This window comes from Curcuma longa, chromosome 12 (genome assembly GCF_044706935.1).
Source record: "Curcuma longa cultivar G26 ecotype Majalengka, Jawa Barat chromosome 12, ITB_CL_G26_1.1, whole genome shotgun sequence".
In the NCBI taxonomy this organism is placed as follows: domain Eukaryota; kingdom Viridiplantae; phylum Streptophyta; class Magnoliopsida; order Zingiberales; family Zingiberaceae; genus Curcuma; species Curcuma longa.
The window spans coordinates 1783666-1805939 of NC_133872.1; the positions used below are offsets into that span (position 1 = coordinate 1783666).

Genomic DNA, 22274 nt, shown 5'->3' on the forward strand with positions numbered 1-22274 from the left:
TAAATCATAATCAAGTTTACTGGGTCCAATGTCTTACAGAAGACTCAGCCTAACAGACAAAGAAGTACTCTTTTAAATTTATATAAATGAAGTCTAACCATATTTGATTTCTTATTTTTAATCCTTTTCAATTCATACAAATTTTTAAATAATCAAACATATTTTTTAATCATTTCCCCCCATACTTTTATTTGGTAAGAGATTGCCATCATTAATACAATATGGAAACTTATAAAAGTTGGTTTCAAAAATATTTATTTTTTAAATTGTAATTCCAATCAAAATTGCTGAGATTATTTTGGAAATTAATTTTTTGGGATCCCCTTTTTTTATTATTTCACCAATTAGATACATTTAGAGGGCATTTAAATATTTTTAAATTTAGTTGAGACTTACTAATAAAAAAAGTATAGCCACTAATCTATTGATAATTTTAAAAATTCACCCGCCTGTTTATTATGGATGATTCCAATTGGAAGGTGGATACTTCATGTGGGTAAACCCAAAGGGACAACAAAGTATTACTCACCATAATTTTTCTTTTTAGCAAAATTTAAAAGAACCATTTATTTTTATTATCAAAAAGACATTGTATTTAAATAAAACATTAAAACAAACCACTTTATCATATTTTATTATAAAATTTGTCTAGTGTGATTTTCAATACTGTAGCAATTTTATTCAAATCGAATTAATAAATTTACTAAAATGGTTAATAATATTGGAAATAAGGTTTTTAAAAAAAATAAGATAAGATATTTGTTTGATATTTTTTTAAATAAATATATTTTCCCACAGTAATAAAAATAAAAGACGTCTTTTATTTTTTTCCTAAAAAACAAGACCTATCCGCATGGCATTTCCTGAAAGACTACAACATCCACCGTCTGTATATCGTACCGCATACCTTTTTCGTGCGGGCGTGCACGTGCAGCGATTGAAGCGATCAAGCGCACTTCGCGTTAAATAGACGCAGTGATCATCACGGCTTGTTCGTCCACGCTTGTTGCCAAGAGAAAAGCGGCTTCTTTTTCTCGGAGAAAAAGAGGCGAACGGAGCCGGCGCTTCTAAAGGGTAAAATTTGATCTTTGTTTTTTGTCTCAATTTCGGTGTATCTCGGCCTCTATTTCCGTATCGCTCGTTTGGTCGATCTGAGTTTGTTGATTTTTTCGTCTTCCCTTTTTATTGTCTGCCTTTTTAAGGTTTTCTTGTTGTGTATCACTTCCAATGAGGTATCCTGGAACCTATTCTGTTATTTTTTTATAGATCGATGCGTAATTCGCAGTAGTAGGGTTGGATCTGTAGCAAATCAACCTGATTATTGCCCGTTTATTTATAAGCCTCTTGATCTTACTGATCCGCGATGTTTAACCGTGTAGTGTTGTGTAATATCTCTGAATGTTTGTGCCTGCCAGTTGATCCAGTAATGTTTTTCGGGGTTATAATGGTTATTGGTTCAGCTACGCGAGGTTTTTCTTCTGCTGAAGACGTGGCGCATCCGATGATGTTGCACGTCGGGGATATATTACATAGGCCAAGCGATTGCATTGATTCGGTTTTGCTATATGATAGGGAGCGATATATTGTTAAAAACGCAATTGAATATTGAAACTTGGGAAATGATTTGCTTTTCTTGTGGGGATGAATCGGTGCATGTTTCCTCACCACAGCCTGCACCAGAAAGAGCCTTATGTTGATTGTCTTCCTTTTTTAGATTTGCATATTGTTTCTGTTTTTGTAGCCATGTTCAGCTTCATTTGAGTTTTCCTTGTAAATTGAAGCAATCCAAATGAAACCCTTTTGCAATGTTGACTAGTATGCTTTTGACAGGCTGAACAGCTAACAAGCTATTTGCTATAACCACTATATTGTTTACTAAAGAGTATCTGGGCACAACACTTATTTGATGATTGTAACATTTCATCTAGTCTAGGTATACACAAGTTAACTGATTAGCATTGTAAATCAGTTTCAGTATGCTAACATGTGCGGAAAATATATTGTATTAGTAAGTGATGAAATCAGTATATTGGCAGTGATATCTGATGTCATATTGCTTTGTAAAACACATCAACCAAAACTATGGTCATAGTAAATGGGAAGTAGCTGAGTTATTAATCCCATATCCATACCACATTTCCATTACCTGAGGCTTATTCTATCTATCTATCATTGTTGCCACTTCAGGTGCATATTGAACTTCCATGTGTCTATGGGTCTAAGTACTGAAATATCATATTTCATCTTGTTGTTCATGATTGTATACCCATTGTAGCTTGCTGTTGTTTTGTTAGGAATATTGAATATGTTGATTGTTCCATTTTTGGTTGTAACTTACTTTAATTTGTGCAAATAAGTGGGATTTCGGTTGGAGCCTTGAAAATTATCTGCTGACTTTGATAGTGGATCTATGTAGGCCATTAACTAGCAAGACATGGCAGATCAGGTTAATCAACCGACTGTTATTCAGAAAGCTGCAGGACCGCTCCATTTTAGACCCAGGATTTCTCAAGATGCACAGGCCCGCAACCGCAGCTTGTATAACCCTAATTTATATGAAAGACGGTTCATGACAGCAAACCACATTTATGGAGGATTTCAGAAACCATGGATACATGCGTACACTAGCAGCAACCAGTCAGCTGCCTTCACATCTGTCTCACCTGTGTTTGCTCATGCTCCTTCGGAAAAAGGGTTTGCAGGCTTTGCAATTGATTTCCTTATGGGGGGAGTTTCTGCTGCAGTTTCCAAATCTGCTGCAGCGCCTATTGAACGTGTGAAACTGCTGATCCAGAACCAAGATGAGATGATCAAGGCTGGTCGTCTCTCTGAACCTTATAAGGGAATTACAGATTGCTTTGGCCGTACAATTAAAGATGAAGGTATTTTATCGCTATGGAGAGGAAACACTGCCAATGTCATTCGTTACTTTCCCACTCAGGTAAATTATGTGCTTATGCTGCATATAAATGCATTAGTTTACTAAATTTTATTCAGCACATCTTTGAATCTGTCTGTTTAGCAGGTTGGTTCTTTAAGCATTTAGATACTCATTTTTGCTTTTCATAGATATAAAGACTAACAAAGCATTGGCTATTGACAAATTTATGTTTGATACCAAAGATTCAAGGAAATGTGGATATCATCATTTATGGTGGTTTACCTTCACATAATTTTAAACTATTAGAAAAATTTTCAGCATCATAGAGATTGAACTAACAAACTGTTGTTTCTATGGGAAATTGATAATTTCTTTTATCTGCTCGATTTCATGGCTTTATTACAAGGAATTATTGCAACACGATAATTGGAAAGTCAGCCATAGTGTCCGCAGCCATATTGTCCGTTCATCCATTTTTACTTCAACTTAAAATTATGACAGTTTATTACCAAATACTATACAACAGTGAGCATGATGATGTTTGGAATTTGATTTCTTATGTCTTCTGATATTCTTGAGATTTTTCTCTCTATTTCTCACCTTTTTTTTTAGAATTTTACTGCTTCTTACCAAAGAATATAATGCTTGGCAGGCTTTGAACTTTGCCTTCAAAGACTACTTCAAGAGGATGTTCAATTTTAAGAAAGATAGAGATGGCTACTGGAAATGGTTTGGTGGCAATCTTGCTTCTGGTGGTGCAGCCGGTGCCTGTTCCTTGTTCTTTGTGTACTCTTTGGACTATGCCCGTACACGTTTAGCAAATGATTCCAAGGCTGCAAAGAAAGGCGGAGAGAGGCAATTCAATGGTCTGGTTGATGTTTACAGAAAGACCTTGCAATCAGACGGCATTGCTGGACTCTACAGAGGATTCAATATTTCATGCGTGGGGATTATTGTCTACCGTGGTCTTTACTTTGGAATGTATGACTCTTTGAAGCCAGTGGTTCTTACGGGAAAGCTGCAGGTAATATTTGAATTTTCATACAATTTGGTCAATACTATCCTAGATTTTATCCAGATTAATCTACTGCTATTTTGCTCTGAAATTGGATGTGATTCAAACCAGTCTCTCTCCTATGTATAACACTTAGAGGTGTTTATTTTGTTCCCCAAGTGAGAGCCTGAAACCATATGATTTATGCCATTTTCTTCTACTGGCTGTAATCTTACACTGTATCATAATGCCTGCAGGATAGTTTCTTTGCAAGTTTTGCCCTTGGTTGGCTGATCACCAATGGTGCTGGCCTTGCTTCTTATCCCATCGACACTGTCCGAAGAAGAATGATGATGACCTCCGGTGAAGCTGTCAAGTACAAGAGCTCTTTGGACGCCTTCTCTCAAATACTGAAGAACGAGGGAGCCAAGTCCCTGTTCAAGGGTGCCGGTGCCAACATCCTTCGCGCTGTCGCTGGTGCTGGTGTTCTTGCTGGCTATGACAAGCTGCAGCTGATTGTTTTCGGAAAGAAGTACGGCTCCGGTGGCGCTTAAAGTGCCTAGCCACATGCTGCCTTTCTCTTGCAAGCCATTCCTTGCAGTCCCAATAATTTTAGTTAGCGGGAGATTCTCCCTACAATTTTCTGGAGTTTTGTTCTCCTAAAACCTTGATTGTGGTTGCTTTGAGGAAATTGCGATGATGGCGGATAACGTTGCCATGCATGACTATTTTTCTTGGCCGCATATAAGAGATTAAACTATTATCAATTGTTCCTACTTTTCCTGGATAAGTCATTGTCCAGGATTGAATTAATAATCTAGCTGCAAATTTGGTAATGCTTAATCAGTCATGGGTTCGTTTGTTCCAGTGTATTGTATCAGGTCAGAACTTTTGTCCCATTGCAGGGAAGTCTTTTTTCCAGTCACGCTAATCAGGAAGGCCATAGGTACAAGGAAGCTGTGGTCAGCATTCCTCAAACGAGCAACGCCACAGTTTTTACAAATTAAAACTCTCCTCTTTATCTTCTCTTCCCAGGAACACACTTGTTGTAGGCCTCAGGATTCCTCTTATCCACCGCGCGTGGCCCAGCTGACACCGCTGTGCGTTGGCGTCCCTCCGTCACTATACAAACTGAGCCTCTGCTCTCGCCTCGCCTCACCTTCTCCTCTCCGCGACTGGAAGAAGTAGTTCCAAGGTACGCAACACAGCATTAATTCTCTCTTCTTCAAACTGTCAAGTATTGTTACAAGCTTTTCTTGATTCAATCCTTTTCCTTCGCCAAGATTTTTTATAGTGTAACTATGAAAAACTTTTGGAATTAGTTGGTGATGAGAGATATCACTTGTCTAAGGTCATAAATCATTCAAATACCGTCTTTCAGACCAGGCTATGTGCCAAGGAATATGAAAACCCATGTTGTGATGTCCCCTAAACCGTGAAAAGGTAATAGTTGCAGTACATGCAAAAACCAAAATACTTGCGATACTTGGAACTGTTATTCAGAATCAATATGTAGAACATATAAGAATCATATTAACAAACTTGTGCAGGATGTAGGATTTTTATGTTTATAAAAAAGATGTTTTAAATTCTCAATTCCTCTGAAATCATCTTTCTCCATATTGAAAGATAGCTTTGTTTTCTTAACGAAGGTTTACATTCTTAAAATGAAAAAAATGAACAAATAGGTTTTTACTTGGAAAGTTGTCCTTTATTCTAGAGAATGATTAGTTCATTTTAAGTTGTGATTCTTATTTGATAAATTACACAATTATCATTTAGATATAGTTTGAATACTTTTTCCTGAAGAAAATAAGCTTGCTGGCAAAAATATAAGCAAAGGATTTTTTTTTTTTGAAGTCCAGCTCTAATTATTGAAGTATTTTTTAAACTCTAATATTCTTTTGATCTTTACTTGCGCAACTAAGACTGCATATACTAACTGGAGCTAAGAAATGAGACACTTATCATCCCTTTTGTGGACTTTCATGTGTGCTGATAGCAGTAATCTGGGCATAGTCATCCTTCGATTGAAAGAAATTCACTGGAAAGAAAATGGACTTCGTCTATGGACCTGGGAGGAACCATCTCTTTGTTCCAGGACCAGTTAATATTCCTGAGCCAGTCATACGGGCAATGAACAGGAATAATGAGGATTATCGCTCACCTGCAGTGCCTGCATTGACAAAGACTCTTCTCGAGGATGTTAAGAAGATCTTCAAGACGACTACTGGAACACCATTCATTATCCCAACAACAGGTATGCTTTGATCTCCATTTAGACATATTTGATTTATTACATGATTTGTTTTCCTTTTTACTAACTATAACTAGCCATCTGGTAGGTTTGTGACTTTTGTTCTACTAAGTAGGCAGTTTTGCCAATGACAAAATTTCATTGTGGGATCATGCTAACCTTGATGGCCACACAGAACTATGTCAAATAATCTTAAGATATTTATAATTATAACTTGAGCCTTGATTGTTCAAACTTGCCATTTGTTTCTTCTAATGAGGACCTTTGTATCAGGTACTGGGGCTTGGGAGAGTGCACTTACAAATACTTTATCACCTGGTGATAAGATTGTGACTTTTCTCATTGGACAATTTAGTCTTCTCTGGATTGATCAACAAAAGCGTCTTAATTTCGATGTCGATGTTATTGAGAGTGATTGGGGACAAGGTGCCAATCTTGACCTATTGGCTTCTAAACTGCAAACTGATTGGTCTCACTCAATCAAGGCTGTGTGCATCGTTCACAATGAGACAGCAACCGGCGTTACCAACAATTTGGCATTCGTAAGGAAATTGCTTGGTATGTCAAACAATCTAGTAATCAGAATGAAAAAAAAAAATGCAAATAGAAATGCAGCATATCGTCCGATATTATCTTGATACACTAGATTTGAAATTTCAGTTCTTCAGGCTTTCAATTCTACAGTTTATGTTTCTGATAGATATATTTCCCTCAATGGCTTGGATCTACAGATGAGTACAGGCATCCTGCACTGCTCCTTGTTGATGGAGTCTCATCGATATGCGCTCTCGACTTCCGCATGGATGAGTGGGGAATCGATGTCGCTTTGACTGGATCACAGAAGGCTCTTTCAATGCCTACTGGGATGGGAATTCTGTGTGCCAGTCCTAAAGCTCTCGAAGCCGCCAAGACTGCTAAGTCTCTTAGAGTTTTCTTTGACTGGAATGACTACTTAAAGTTCTACAAACTGGGAACTTATTGGCCCTACACACCTTCCATCCAACTGCTCTATGGACTTAGAGCCGCTCTTGATCTCGTATTTGAGGAAGGTCTTGACAATGTGATAGCCCGGCACAACCGGCTCGGAAAAGCAACAAGGTAAGCAAATAATAGCTGTCTACAGATTATTGTTCATCTTCCTTTGGGGTTAATGATGTATCAAAAAATTGACAGACTTGCTGTTGAGGCTTGGGGCTTGAAGAACTGCACACAGAAGGAAGAGTGGTTCAGTGATACTGTAACTGCTGTGGTAGTTCCCTCTTACATTAACAGTTCGGATATCGTGAAGAGAGCTTGGGAGAGATACAATTTAAGCTTAGGACTGGGCCTCAACAAAGTAGCAGGCAAAGTGTTCAGGATAGGGCATTTGGGCAACCTTAACGATGTATCGATTTCCTTCTATCGATCACTTTACTTCTAAATGTGAGAGTTTAAGATTTTTGGGACAAATTAACAGACCTAACTAACATTTTTGAGTTTTGCAGATTCAATTGCTGGGTTGTCTGAGTGGTGTGGAGATGGTACTCAGAGATGTAGGATACTCAGTCAAGTTAGGAAGTGGAGTTGGTGCAGCAGCTGCTTATCTTCAGAACACTATTCCCATGATACCTTCTCGGATTTAAGAACACAATAAGAAGTCGAATACTTAACGAACTCCTTAATTCTCTCAAACTAAATGTATATTTGTGAATCGCTATCTCTGTATCAATGGAACTTATGTTGAAAGTAATATTGAGACAAATATAGGAGCAGTATCGTTATTCTTCCTAAAAAATTATGCAATTTTCTTTTCCACGTTCAATCTCAAAAGCTTAATGCTTTTAAAATAATAAAAAGCACGGGTCGGATTCGGATTCAAGTATTACCGAAAGAAAACGGATCGGGTCGGATTTTCTTAAAGCTCACTTCAATCCGGCCCGTGTTCAGGCGTGACTGTTCTCTCTTCCCCTCCCCGTTTAAAGAAAGGGTTTGAGCGCCCGCTTGCTGGGTCTCCGCCCTCTCATTTCTTTGGAGCCCTAGAGCCGTCGTCGCCGCTTCTTTCGCTCTTCCTGCTCCAAGATGAAGCTCGTCAGGTGACTGTTCTCGTCCACCTCTCCGTCTCTCTCGCTCTCCGTTTTCCTCTTCTTTTACTCATCTTTTTTGTTTCTTTGCTCCCGGAAATTTCGTCTGCTAGGTTTTTAATGAAGCTAACCAACGAAACTGTCTCCATCGAGCTCAAGAATGGCACCGTCGTCCACGGTACCATCATAGGTACTCCGCCTAGCCCCATTCTTGTGTGAACTAGGGTTTTGGTGAAACCCGACGTGCATATGGATCTTTGGGCTTAGAGTTCAAGATGCATTTCCTCATATGCTTCTACCTTTTTTTCTTAATTTTTCGGGTTAGCGAATTTATAAGTTGGATTCCAGGTCTGTAAGTCGGATTGGAAGAACTAACTCAAAGTTTGAATTTTGTCATTAAGATTGTTATTCACGCTTTCGATGTGGTCATTTTTTTCTCTATTGAAAATGGGATGTTGCTAATCTTATGGTTTCTTCTTGTTCCATTACTATAAGTCTGGGTGTAATTTGATTGACGCTATAAACTTGCCCTCTTCGTGCTCGTAGGACAGAGCCTCCATTTTTTATTCTTCATTTCATTGTTTAGATCTACAAAAGTGCTTTGAGCACCAGTTTATTTCACCAGAAAACATTTGATATTTCAGAATTTTAGGCGATTGTGGTAAGACTATATATTGATCGAGAGTAAGCCGTTACCTTCTGTTGTTTATGTATTGAAGTTGGATCTCATGCTTCAGCATTGTATTCATTTTATAAGATTTTAAATACTCAATCATAGTCGGCTCATACAATTTTCCTTCCTAATCCATCCTAGAGCATACAGATCTAGGTGTCTTTCCTCCTCATCTTCTTTACGATTGCCACTAGTAGCATATGTTGGCACAACAATGACCTAGAATTATTCCATCTGGGAACTGATGCATGGGAACAGAACAATACCTTAAACCTTTGTCCTAGTTAATATTGACTTGATAAAATCAGTCCTGCTTAAAGACAGACGCGAAGCATGTTCTGTGTATTCTGTAGTTCATTAACATGGAAGTTTTCTTTTATGTAGATAGAGTTCTTTGGTTAATATGCATTGTTTAGTGGTCATTGCAAGTGATCACAGCTGGTTCAAATAAGCCAAACTCAACCAAATGGAAGATCATTTATTGTCTATTTAGTAGCTAGGTAACAATAAAAAGATGAGTTAAACTGTAGAAGGGAGAAGTTGGAGGAAGGAAATGCAGTTTTGTGACCTAGATTGTGGCCATGAAGCAGATCAAAAACACGCCTCTACTATCATTCTGCATTGAACTCCAGATATTGTCTGCGATTAATGAAGCATAAACAATCAATGTGCTGCTTTAGACACACAACATTATTCATTATTCCCCTTATAATTTTGAATGACTAATGAAAAGCATGAGCTACACCTGTTGATGGTCATGCCACACTGGATGTGCTCATTTTGCTGCATTCATCATCATTTATGAAACTACATTAATGGCAATATTGGGGATGCAATTGGAGGAACCAATATTTTGTTAACTTTGTTAGCACAATGCTTAGATGGTCTTCTAGGTTATAGATCATTGTAGTTTCAAACAACATTAGGATATGAATTTTTGTTTGATAACTTACATTTGTTTCTTAACATATTTTCCAAAATTAAAAGCTACAGTGGTTATTAAGCTTGCTGAATGATTGCAGAGTTTGGTTGTGAGACTTCACATATGCCATATTTTGTTTGTAACTTAGGATCTGTTTACTTGGATGGAAAATATGTGGGGAAGGAGGGAAAGTGATACAAAAGATGTACCAAATGATATGCAAATTTGTAATCCTCTCTCTCCTCCTCTTTTCTTTCCACTCAAGTAAACAGACCTAGTGTCTCAAAATTAACTGCTACAGAGTTAACTAAGCTTTCTGAATGAATGCATTGTTTGGTTGTGGTGGAGATTCACTTTTGAGGCTTCCATAAAGGCTTGGCTGGTAATAGCAAAAAGCATGTTTCAAATGGATGGCAGTTTTTCTTAGTAAAATGTCTCTAAATCTCACAATTTTGTTGTTTTTCAATAAACTATTGAGAAACAAATCCTACATGCCAAAACACTTTTTTTTTCATGCCTTGTGTCAATCCACTTCCACATCTTATCTAACGCTTCTATTTAGTTATCTTTGCAGGTGTTGTAGTTTACTGCATTCTTCCTTGTTATCCTAAGAGTAGTTTACACTGTGTGTACATTCTTTTCTTAAAGGGGCATAGAGCTATGAACTATGACATTTATTAATATTGCATGATCATATTGTTTGACAATTGGTAGATGCAAATTCTTATTAGATTGGTTGCTAGCTGTCTTCAAATATTGATTCGTTTTGGTAGCCAGCTTAGGATATGTTGTCTGTCTTGTAGGGGTGGATGTTAGTATGAATACACACTTGAAGACTGTGAAACTCACAGTGAAAGGGAAAAATCCAGTTAGCTACGATCACTTAAGTGTGAGAGGTAATAACATTAGATACTATATCCTACCTGACAGCTTGAACCTTGAGACTTTGCTGGTTGAGGAAGCACCTCGGGTCAAACCTAAAAAGCCAACTGCAGGTACATTTTAACTTTGATCACCACCATCAATTGTTATCAGATCCACATTTAAGCTTTACCTTTACTGTTATCTGATCTTAAATCAGGGAGATCATTTGGACGTGGTAGAGGCCGGGGACGTGGTCGTGGACGAGGGCGGGGGCGTTAGTAATATCAATTGCATCTCAAGTTTTTTCGAAGCACATGTTTCTTCACCTGGTTTATTCTGTCAATCGGTTGTGGTGATTTTTGGTCCCATGCCCCACTGGTAATACTCGCCTGTTATATTTCATCACTTAAATTTTGAAGACGAGGCATTATGGGTTCTTATTTTACAGTCTGCTAAGTTTCGTCAACTTGAATATACTGTGGGATTGCTACTGTATTCCTTCTTTGTCGTAAGATGAGCACACACTTTGCAGCCTCGTGTGCATCACGTTATGTAATTTTTGTTGTTTTTTTCCCCTTAAAGATTTTGCAGCTACCATTTCTAGACGATTTTGCTTCTGTTCTCTCTTCTAGAAAATTTCAATCCCAATTGTCAATTCCTTATCTGAAGCTCCCTCACCTCCTCTACAATTCTCCTGCAAGCAGGCAGACAGCACTTCTTCCTTACAAATCTCTCTTTCTTCCCCACAGTCAATTCCAATCTTCATCTTCCCAAATCCCTCTTCTTATGCCCTTGTCGGCTGTAGAGTTGTCAATTTAAAAAGGTTAGGAGGTGCGGTCAACTAATTTGTTGGTCCTATTCATAGGTCAAAATTATTCCTTTCAAGTGGTTTGAGTTGTCCACCGATGCTCAGTGTAGCCAAGCCGAAACCACCAACAATCTACAGCCGTAGCATCTTCTCTTTCTTCAAAGTTTAAACAAGGCTATCCGAAAAGAACACATCTCAGTTTACAGTTTGCCCATTTTTCTTTTGTTTCTTTCCATCTCCTTCCATCGATCTGAGATGTGCTTCCCTACAAGGTGTTGCTGCTTCATAATCTTGCTGGTCGCGGTGATCGTCGCTATCGGTTTCTGTCTTTGGGTTTGGCATCTTTTCCAATGGCTTTGGCAAGATCAAAAGCACCTTGCACTCCCAGCACGTCGACGAGACCACCTTTGCTCCTGCTCCGCCCTTCAGATGAAGGCGTTATGAGTTCGTATTACACTTCCTGTATTTGCTAAGTAAGCTAATTTTCCATTGTTTGTTTAGTGAATTATTAAATGCTCTGTTTTATGTGGGAGTGAATGAAGAGCATCTTCGCACATACAAGTTATGGAATCCACCCTCTTTAATGTTCCTTCAAGGAACATATCTTTGTCATAAAATAAACAAATTTTACAACTTCAACTTCTCTAGTAACCCGACCAGAAAATAACTCTTCTTATCCTGGAAAGAAACAATGGGTGGGGAAAATACTGAGACGATAAAAAGTAACCATATTCTTCTCACAGTTATAATTTTCATTGCCAATGGATTTGTTTTGTCTATAGCAAAATAGTCCTTATATTATGTTTTGTCTGTAGCAAAATATGTTGAAGATGTGCAATGGAACACAATTAAACCTCCTCATAGTTAAATATGCTGAACTTTGTGGCGTTGGTGAGTACAAGACACATAAACTGAGTTTGACCATGAGAAATGGTGTGAGAAATATGTGCGTATTCAATCCCTAGGTTTGGTCCCACGGAAGATTTTAATTGATTATCAAGATAAATTATGAAACTTAAATGGCGAATCACTTTGCAATCAATGTTTATTATTATTATTATTATTTAATTTATGTATACAACTCTTATTGATCAATATGAACTTGATTCCAATAGTGTATCACTCTCGATTAGGACATTAATGTCTTTGTTCGTTATCCACTTGACAAAATGACATCATTTCCCCTGATTTCTTATTTGTTTGACATTTTTTGCGTTGGAAAAGCATAAATTTAATATCTGATTATTTAAGTTTACTTGATTGTAGAACTAAATAACTAGAATTGTTATTTAGTTTATCACCTTGAATTTTTTTCAGCTTACCCCATAGATTTTCAAAAACAACAATTCACTTCTAGATTCGTGCGTATCCAACGCAAGATCTTGTCGTGTCTCCAGCAGATCTCCAATTCTGACTCCCGTGTAACCGACACCGAATCCAATCCATTTCCCGACCGTTGTACACTCTCTGCTCATAAACACTCGAGTTTCTTCTCCATTTCTCAAGTGTCACTTTCCTCCAGTTCTATAACGGTACAATGAATCATCATTCCACGAAATTCCAACCCTAAATCCAAATGCACCAGACTCTTCTGCCTCGATTTCTGATCTCTTTTGCTTTCCAATGTCGATGATCTTTTATTGATCTTACAAGTTGCAGCGTAGTGACTATCATCTTGTGGCAAAAAATACAGCTTTTTTCAGTATCAATAATGGCAGCACTCGATCTCCCTGGTTTGTTCTTGATCCTAGTTATGGCACCTCCTCTGTTGCTGTGTCTTCCTCCTCCTTGCTCTTCTGCTTCAGTGAGCTTCGATTTTGCCTCCTTTTCCTCCTTCCTCAACCTCACTCTCCTCGGCGACGCCTTCCTCCGCAATGGCACCATCGGCCTCACCAAGGACACCGCCGTACCCTCCACCAGCGCCGGCGCCGCCATCTGCACCCTTCCCATCCCCTTCCGTCCCCTTTCTTCCTTCGCCACCAAGTTCTCTTTTTTCGTATCCAACCCCGACGACGCCGGCGACGGCCTCACCTTCTTTCTCTCCCCCTCCAACGCCACGCTCGGCGCCGCCGGTGCCTACTTGGGGCTCTTCACGCCCTCCCCCGAAGCCAACCACCTTAACGGCTCCGTCATCGCCGTCGAGTTCGACGCTCGATTGGACGCCGGATTCGGCGATCCCAGCGCTAACCACGTCGGGCTCGACCTCGATGCCCCCGTCTCCATTGCCGCCGTCGATCTGAGTCCTCATGGCATCGACCTCAAGAGCGGGCGGCTGATCACCAGTTGGATCGAGTACCAGCAAAACGCTACCTTGCTCAAGGTTTGGCTAGGCTACTCGGCCGTCAAGCCTCAAGATCCGATTTTGATCACCTCGATCGACCTCTCCAAGCACTTCGCGGATCGCATGTTCGCCGGCTTCTCGGCGTCCACGGAGGGAAGCACAGAGGCGTACACGATCCAGGACTGGAGCTTCTCGGCCTCCAGTCCCTCCATCAACCGCACGCAAACTGTTCCACAAAATGCCTCTGCCAGCTCCTGGAGCGTGGTTTCCATCGCCAACGCCCACAATGGCCCTCAGAAAAGCCTCAGTTTGGGGCTTGCAGTCGTCGCGCCTACCGCCGCTGGCGTCGTCTTTGCATTCCTTGTTTGGGCCTCAGTGAGGAAGTGGATGCAGATGAAGGCCAACAAGGAGGAATTCAAGTCGGAGTTCTTGACAGGCCCAAGAAAGTTCTCCTACAAGGAGCTGAGCGCCGCCACCAAAGGATTCCACAGCAGCAAGATCCTCGGCAACGGAGCATTCGGGACGGTGTACAAAGCCGCCCTCCCTGGATCGGGCACGACTGCTTCTGCAGTCAAGCGTTCGAAGCGAGCTCACGAGAGCAAAACCGAGTTCCTGGGCGAGCTATCCATCATCGCCCGTTTGAGACACAAAAATCTAGTTCAACTCGAAGGCTGGTGCGTCGAGAAGAACGAGCTACTGCTCGTCTACGAGTTCATGCCCAACGGAAGCCTCGACAAACTCCTCCATCGCGCGCACGAATCGGGGCCGATGTCGATCCTCAAATGGCCTCAGCGCTACAACGCCGCCACCGGAATCGCCTCGGTTCTGACCTACCTTCACCAAGAATGCGAGCAGCAGGTGATTCACAGGGACATCAAGACCAGCAACATAATGCTGGATGCAAACTTCAATCCCAGGCTCGGAGACTTCGGCCTCGCGAGGTTGATGGACCACGACAAGAGCCCTGTTTCGACTCTCACTGCAGGGACGATGGGCTACCTCGCGCCCGAGTACCTCCAGTACGGGAAAGCTACCGACAAAACCGACGTCTTCAGTTACGGCGTCGTGTTGCTGGAGATCTGCTGCGGGAGGCGGCCCATCGACGCGAAAGACAGCAACGCCAAAGAACAGAAGCTGGTGAACTTGGTGGATTGGGCCTGGAAACTGTACTCCGAGGACAAGCTCATCGAGGCTGCAGACAAGAAGCTGAAGGGGGAGTTCGACGAGAAAGAGATGCTGAGGCTGCTTCTCGTGGGGTTGAGCTGTGCCAATCCGAACTGCGCTCAGAGGCCTACCATGAGAAGGGTCCTTCAGATTCTGAACTGCGAGGCAGAGCCGGTGGCGGTGCCGAAGACAAAGCCGCTGCTCATGTTTGCCTCCACGGCCTCCTTCAACATGCAGGACATTGTTTCGGAACTCGAAGGGAGTGCAGTTGTCACAGTGGCAACACAACAAGGTTAGTGGATGCATGTCTTCTTTTGTTTAATTTGATCGATTCAATTGGTTTGTAAATTGAAAAGCTATTATTCAATTGTGTGTTGTGATGCAGAGGTAGCGTTACCTAATTTATTTACATGATGTAAAGTGTTAAATTTCGATGGAAGTATATGTATTTTGTAAGTTTATTTGATCTAGAGTTTCATCAATAACTACGATATTGTAAACATTTCTGATCTGGTCCGAATGAGAAAATCATCATTTAGGAGGTTGGTGACGATTTGGAAGGCTCCGAGACAATACTCACTGGGTTGGAAATGTACCAACTTCGAGGATCTACTAAAGAGAGTTAGAATGGAGGTTAAGACGGACTTTGACCAAGCAGACTTTCAAATCAGTTTCAATGATCGAAAAATAAGTGAGAAGAAAAAATAGTGAAGTAGGAGTAGTATGAACCTACTTGTACTCATGAGAGTGGGCTCTGAGATGATTTGGAAGTCTTCGAGACAATACTCACTGGGTTGGAAATGTACCAACGAGGGATCTACTAAAGAGAGTTAGAATGGATGTTAAGGCTGACTTTGACCAAGCAGCCACTTCGACTTTCAAATCAGTTTCAATGATCGAAAAATAAGTGAGAAGAAAAAGTGGCGAAATGAACTATTAGGAAGTAGCTGGAATTGTATGAACCTACTTATACCCATGAGAGTGGGCTCTGTTTTATGCCCTTAGCCTAATAAAGAGATGGAGCTCATGTACTCCAGTTTCTCTACGTTCGGGACGAGGGAGGCCATGTTTTGATTGGAGTACGTAGTCCCACGTCCTCCGCCTTCTCCGTTAACCACGTCTCCTTCATTCGGGAGTTAGACTCCGAGTGATAGAGGTGTCAGAGTTGGGAGTTAGGGATTGAGTGGTACTAGTCTTGAAGTCGAGAGTTAGACATCGAGTGGAATTGATCCCAGAGTCGAGAATAAGATGTTGAATAATATGATCGTCTCTGTGTCGAATCCATATCAGATGTCAGTCCAATCAAATTTGAATGTGACTCATATAGCCTGGACTCGACTCATGTCTTGATCAGATTGAACTTTGTATGACTTCACTTACAACTCAATTTGACTCCACGTGGGGGTAACTATCCCTCCCATATCAATTTCATTTTCCAATCCCTCCCATATCAATTTCATTTTCCAAGTCAGTTTCTACTATATAAATATAAATATAGGGGTGTAAATGAGCCAAACTTTTCGTGAACTATTCAAGTCACAAAGGTAATCCAACAGATAATTCAAATAATCTAAGCTTTTATGTGTCTTCCTTTTTTGACTTGATCAGTTATTCCAATTCAAGGGGCAGTTAATATCTATTTTAGATCCATTTATTCTAAATCATCTACTATATAAATATAGCAAAATTAGAAAGAAAAAAAAACTTAAATATTCTATCCATCTCTTCTTGAGCACTTTCCGCAGTGCGCATTAATCGACAAGAAACGGGAGAACCGATCTTCCCAGCTGAATCTTGAGCACGCTTCCCTTTCAACGCGGGATCAAGGGAGAGCGAAGAACAACCTGAACTGGGCTCCTAACCTCCTCCTCCACCAGCAGAGCTTACCGCCCCACATCGCAAGGCGGGGGGTGGCATTCCATCGCCGGCTCCCGATTTATCAGTACGTTCTTCGGCGTAAGTCGAGGCGGAGGACACAAGGGACCGGAGGGGGAGGGAGTTACAAAGGCGATCGGAGGCGGGGAGGAGAGGGGGAGGCGGAGAGGTGGGGGATTGAAAGAGCGAGTAGAGCTGGAGCTAGAGCTAGTGAGATTCTGCGGAACTGAGAGAGCTCAAGAGAGAAGAAGAAGAAGTCGTGACATCGCTCGCGTTCGGCCGATCGCCTTCCTGTTAAACGAGGAAATTAATTCTGCTAATTAATTAGAAGTCAACTAATTACATGATCAATATTTAACAACCTCTACGGACCCTACTGCTGTTAAAGACGAAATTCCCATTTAGGGTTTCACCTTTTTTTACTGTCGATATTTACAAATATCACGATGACTGAGAGAATAGAGTGTGAAATTTTATTTTTCCTGTAATTTAATTTCTTTTTGAAATGCCATTTAAATACTAAAATCATTAAATTGCTCGACATAGCCTTTCGTATGTGTCATGTCATAGATTTATTACATGGTAAAAATCATTTCCATTCATCTACCGACACAACATTAGCCACTACACGTGTCCTAGTTCTTAGGACTTTAACGAGGTCATTTTCATAGACTTGTACAAAAGATGCCTGCATAGTATTATCATTTATATCATACAATTATTTCCTAGGTATTGTTGTCTGTCTCCCTAGCATTCGAAGTACAATTCAAGGATCTTATCTTATTCTGATTGTGTTTAAATCATATAATGTTCTCAAAGCAAGAGAAAAACATATGCAATGGATACAAGTAGCATAAAAAGGATCTTCAAGCTAAATCACATTATCGCACGATTATACTGTAATTGAAGCTAAGCTTTTCACTTGATCACTGCTATTGGTTTCCATATAAATCCTTGCATGTGGAAAATACCTCCATGTCAAAAAACCAAGTTCACATAAGTAACTAAATCATGTTTCTCCTACCCTTACACCGCCATCAATCATACATTTCTGCTAACTTTGCTCTCCTTTTGAACAACATTTCTTGATGGACGAGGATGATGCAAACCACAAGACTCATTGTCGTCTTCATTATGAACATCCTCATCTTCATCATCAACCTTGTCATTCTCAGCGTTCCTCCTCTCACACCATGTGGAAGATGCATCAGACGCTAACGAATCATCCTCGTCGTCATCGTGAATGCCGACTTCCTCATTGTCATCAACAACAACCTTGCTATAGTCACTATCATTCCCAGCATCATCTTGATAAGTTGGAGTGTCAATGTACATGGTCCACCCGGACTGGCTGCTGCCACACTCCTCTTCCTCCTCCCTCTCTCCAGATACACTAGAAGACTCCATTGCTAGAAACAAACAAACAAAAAAACAGAAGCCTAAAACATCAAAATATTAGGAATGAAGAAGAGTTGAGAAGTCTCACCATGAGAGCTGCTGCCTGAACTTGAATGAAACTATTGGATTGTGGTTTGACAGCTAGAGTTCAAACTATTGGTGTATAGATTCTTGACGGAGGGTTGGCAAGAGGGACAGCCTATCCTTCACAACTGTCCCTGGGCCTTTTTGGTTGTGTCTTGTCATGAAGCCAGGAGTTGAAGGGGGAGCATTTAAGAGGCTCCATGGCCATGTGGATTCCAGGGAACTACTCTGCTTTAAGATGAGGCTGGCAATGGCATCAACAAAATTAATGCCACCTCTGCTTCGTCTTTTTTAGGACTTCCAATTATATTTATCACTTATCTCTTATCCCAAAACGTAAAACAAGCACAATAGCGACTTCAATGGATGTTTAGGAGGAAGATGTCAGAAAACATGAGACCCATCTGCTCCAGATAGTTCAGTGCACCGGCACATAACCCTATGGTGGTGCATGACAACGACAAAGATGACCTCCAATCAATTTGTGTTTTTAAAATCAGATGGAAAATGGTTAAATGAAAGAAAATCATATTTGGTTTCGTAACGAAACTCAAAATCAAATCAATGACAAACAACTGTAAACGAACAAATTTGGATCTAAGAACTTATTCAATTGGTTGATTATTCTAAACTGTTACAGAGAAACTTGAAGTATCTATACTTATATATACAATGTTTTCCATTGAGCATATTTAAATAGACATTAATGTAAATATATGTAACACACATTAAAAAACAGATAACTTTCATAATTAAATACTTTAGCAAATATATTAGTAAATTTATAGATCATCTCTAAGTTTTTAGGGGTAAAAAAAGACTACAGTCAATTCCTATCCAAAAACTAGGCTTTTTAAATACGTATAATGGATTAAAACATTTGCACATAGCAGGTAATTTGTGAAGTGGTTTCATAAAAAATTGCAAATAGATATCTTTGCCAAAAATCACAAGCATGCTCTTATTTTTATTATCGCTAAAAGGGTACCTTTTTCAAGGGATGCCTCATCCTATTTTTATTTCAAAACTACCCTTATTCCAATATTATTTTAACAATTTTAACTAAAATGAAACAATATTGCTCCAATTTGATCAAAACTACTACACTTAAGAGTATTGTTATATCAAAATATTTTTGTTTCAACCTACTTAACTTGATTAAAATTGCTCAACTTAATCAAAACTGCTTCAACACTATTATAATAATTTATTCAAAACTGCTACGTAATTCCATGTTGCAATAGTTTTGATAAAAATTATTACACATAATAATTTTGACTAAAATTACTACACAAAACTAAAATAAGATATATTTTTTAATGAAAAAAAAGACTCTTTTAATTTTTTTGATATAGAATGCCTTCTTAATATTTTTTGAATATGAACACCCTGATTAACTAACGAAAATAAGAAGCACTTTTTAAAATTTTGCACTATATCTTTTCTTTCATGTTTTTTTTTCCTAATTTTTCTTTCCAAATTTCATCTTTTTCTGTCATATTCTCATGTAGGTGAGGTTTAAACCGACAGAAGAAAGTGTCACACTAAAATTATATCACAAATGACCAGGTAATTTTATGTGCCTTTATCATTGCTTTTGCTTTTATAGGCACTATTGAAATTCTAAGAACTTAACCCTGAAATCAAAAAAACAAAATGGTACTTTTGGCAAATATTGATGGCTGCTTTGGTTCTTATATTGTTCCAGGTCAATGTAGGCGACAGGCATATATAAGAATCATATGTTTGGAGATATTATTCACAAACCACCACTCCTACAAAAGGGTTAAGATTAACGCCTTTCATACTTATAAAACTATATATGTAGTCTGTAGAATGCAAAATGGTGACTCGAAGAACACAGTAATTTACTGTCATTTATTAAGTAAAGTATCAAATAGGAACGTAACTTTATTGACAGCCTAACAGATCAAAGAATGACAGTATGTTGGAACTATGTAATACTTTTGTTGTTGCGCTTGCTAGGATGGTTCTCCAGTTCAATTTTAATTAGATTTTACTAATTTCCTTTTGGATAAATAACTTTTGCTAAAAGTAATAAGCCAGCAAAAACTCTAGCCTAGCAGAAATTTATTCATTTATATTCAGACAACTTTTCTATTAACATATTCTACCTCTCATCCATCCTATGATTAGCAAATGTTAATTCAGTTCAATTTCCATTTAACTGAATCAAACAATAATTATGATATGAATATAAACTAATTTGATCTGATTTTCTAATGATGACAGTAGCCTGAAGGAGTTACGCTTTGAGAGACATCATCATATTTGATCATGGCATGGCAGAGTCAGGGCTGAATTAATTTGATTATCCTATTAGAGTTTTTATTCTTTTTCTTGGTCGAATTAGACAGACTTATAATCTTGATTGATGATATTGGATAACCTTGTCATTCAGGTTGATCAAATTAAGTTGTTTTGCCGAATACTATGTTGATCAAACTAGCTGATCTTGATTGATGAGACCAACTTCAGCATTTGATAGTACTACCACCCTGATTATTCAGATCAATCAGACCAATCCAACCAAATTAAGTCAATTATGAAAGTTTACCTGTCTCAAACGAGTTCCACCAAATTAACCTCTTCTTTCCTTCCTTTCATCGACTCTCTTCTTCCCAATTCCTAAAAGAAAATTAAATAACTAAAATTGCACGTGATGTTTACATCAGCAAGTAACCAAAAAAAAAATACATGCAAAATACTGCAAATTATTTATCTATAACTGCTACCCATTTGTGTTGATGGAGTTCGAGTACCAAGGATTTAGATGAGTTCAGTACAGTCATCGGAGGAAATAAAGTTTGACAGAGGAAATATTTGTATAGTAGTAAATGTACGATGATACGCATGTGCCCCATAGGGACGAGATGTTTATTCTGTAGGTAAGTATGCATGCCACTCACCATCAGATCTCTGAGCCATTAATGAGCATGGTCTTGCCCTGAATGCAGGAATGATTACCTGACATAATTGATTACTCAATGTTGAGCATTTAAACGTTTCAGAGAAAATGTTTTTCTTTCTTTATGAAAAAAAAAATTGCAGAGGTGAACAACAAGTAGAATCAGGGCATAATTCGAAAAACAATGCAGAGGTGAACAAGTAGAATCAGGGCATAACTAGAAAAACAACCAAACATAAAAGCGGGAAAAAGCAGTTAAAGGATCAACAAGCCCATACCAAGCAGTGATATTAATAAGCTCTGGAGGTGTTCCTCCAGCAACTTACTTTGGCTTACAAGGTTGGTTATCTTCAGAATTTGATGATGAAACTTTTGCTTGGTTTGAGTCTTCCTGCAATGAAGAGCAGCACCCCAAATGTACAGAATGCTTGCTACTCCATGTTGATGACGATTAAGCTTTATATTTATGAGATCTTTGGCTGTTTGGCATACCTTGATCCCAGCAGTGAGGCCTTCGCACTGCTGACTTTTCATCCTACTTGAGGCCAACAATATGATACTTTGACGCACTAACTGCTGCTTTAGATTACAAAACATAGAATGTCAAATGCAAAATATGCCAGACTCCCTACGTGTACAAATTGGCACCTTAACAAGAATGCATATTTCATGAACATGAGGTTTTTTTACTTTTACATACAGTTCACGAAGATAATTGTATGCTTATACTGCCATGATTATGTCAGTTCTAGTTATGCAAGAAACAAACCATAAAAAAATTATGGCGCACCTTTTCATTGTCACATGTGAACATATATACAGCAACAAGTCAATTGCACCAGCTTAAGAACACCATCTTATATGTGAACATCTTATCATCTTGCAGTGCGGTGACCACCAGAGTAGAAAGTCATACAAGTCTTACCAAATTGGTTGTTTTTATCCATTATCAACTCTGTTTTCATAGCTTATATATGAAACGCTCATTAACTACTGTAGCCAAGACACGTTCATATAGCCAAAGGATTTATTTTCCTTATATTCAACACAATTATTCACGACTATTGTATCTTTGTCCAAAATT

The 22274-nt window shown here is 39.0% G+C and overlaps 4 protein-coding genes and 1 long non-coding RNA gene across 7 annotated transcripts; 4 read left to right on the forward strand and 1 right to left on the reverse strand.

Moving 5' to 3' along the window:
- Positions 1-1000: 1000 nt before the first annotated feature.
- Positions 1001-4718, forward strand: LOC141843226 (ADP,ATP carrier protein 1, mitochondrial-like). Its single transcript, XM_074731273.1, has 4 exons — positions 1001-1074; positions 2417-2941; positions 3534-3905; positions 4133-4718. The coding sequence occupies exons 2-4, from the start codon at positions 2435-2437 to the stop codon at positions 4427-4429; spliced, it is 1176 nt and encodes a 391-aa protein (XP_074587374.1). The 5' UTR covers positions 1001-1074; positions 2417-2434; the 3' UTR covers positions 4430-4718.
- A 218-nt stretch (positions 4719-4936) lies between these two features.
- LOC141843583 (serine--glyoxylate aminotransferase) lies at positions 4937-7889 on the forward strand. Its single transcript, XM_074731639.1, has 6 exons — positions 4937-5070; positions 5881-6135; positions 6406-6690; positions 6864-7230; positions 7306-7516; positions 7617-7889. Exons 2-6 carry the CDS (start codon positions 5931-5933, stop codon positions 7752-7754), a joined length of 1206 nt encoding a protein of 401 aa, XP_074587740.1. The 5' UTR covers positions 4937-5070; positions 5881-5930; the 3' UTR covers positions 7755-7889.
- Positions 7890-8119: 230 nt separating this feature from the next.
- On the forward strand, positions 8120-11096 carry LOC141843519 (small nuclear ribonucleoprotein SmD1a-like). Its single transcript, XM_074731570.1, has 4 exons — positions 8120-8204; positions 8306-8382; positions 10591-10782; positions 10869-11096. Exons 1-4 carry the CDS (start codon positions 8191-8193, stop codon positions 10928-10930), a joined length of 345 nt encoding a protein of 114 aa, XP_074587671.1. The 5' UTR covers positions 8120-8190; the 3' UTR covers positions 10931-11096.
- A 2074-nt stretch (positions 11097-13170) lies between these two features.
- LOC141843407 (putative L-type lectin-domain containing receptor kinase S.7) lies at positions 13171-15201 on the forward strand. The gene has a single exon (XM_074731478.1). The coding sequence runs from the start codon at positions 13171-13173 to the stop codon at positions 15199-15201; it is 2031 nt and encodes a 676-aa protein (XP_074587579.1).
- A 2511-nt stretch (positions 15202-17712) lies between these two features.
- LOC141843589 (uncharacterized) lies at positions 17713-22165 on the reverse strand. Of its 3 annotated transcripts, XR_012603036.1 has the most exons (6): positions 21683-22165; positions 21469-21581; positions 21192-21249; positions 20840-20910; positions 18266-18700; positions 17713-18188 (listed from the first exon to the last, which is right to left on the reverse strand). It is a non-coding gene; the product is annotated as an uncharacterized LOC141843589 (long non-coding RNA). The 3 variants fall into 3 exon arrangements; XR_012603035.1 differs by lacking the exon at positions 21192-21249; XR_012603034.1 differs by lacking the exon at positions 21192-21249 and having other exon boundaries at positions 21469-22165.
- Between the last annotated feature and the right edge of the window lie 109 nt (positions 22166-22274).

Coding starts and splice junctions, on each gene's coding strand:
- LOC141843407 (XM_074731478.1), top strand. CDS start 13,171: ATGGCAGCACTCGATCTCCCTGGTTTGTTCTTGATCCTAGTTATGGCA.
- LOC141843519 (XM_074731570.1), top strand. Junction 8,383..10,590: donor CGTCCACGGTACCATCATAG/GTACTCCGCCTA, acceptor TCTGTCTTGTAG/GGGTGGATGTTAGTATGAAT. Junction 10,783..10,868: donor ACCTAAAAAGCCAACTGCAG/GTACATTTTAAC, acceptor ATCTTAAATCAG/GGAGATCATTTGGACGTGGT.
- LOC141843226 (XM_074731273.1), top strand. CDS start 2,435: ATGGCAGATCAGGTTAATCAACCGACTGTTATTCAGAAAGCTGCAGGA. Junction 2,942..3,533: donor TTCGTTACTTTCCCACTCAG/GTAAATTATGTG, acceptor AATGCTTGGCAG/GCTTTGAACTTTGCCTTCAA. Junction 3,906..4,132: donor TTCTTACGGGAAAGCTGCAG/GTAATATTTGAA, acceptor TAATGCCTGCAG/GATAGTTTCTTTGCAAGTTT.
- LOC141843583 (XM_074731639.1), top strand. CDS start 5,931: ATGGACTTCGTCTATGGACCTGGGAGGAACCATCTCTTTGTTCCAGGA. Junction 6,136..6,405: donor ATTCATTATCCCAACAACAG/GTATGCTTTGAT, acceptor CCTTTGTATCAG/GTACTGGGGCTTGGGAGAGT. Junction 7,231..7,305: donor CGGCTCGGAAAAGCAACAAG/GTAAGCAAATAA, acceptor AAAAATTGACAG/ACTTGCTGTTGAGGCTTGGG.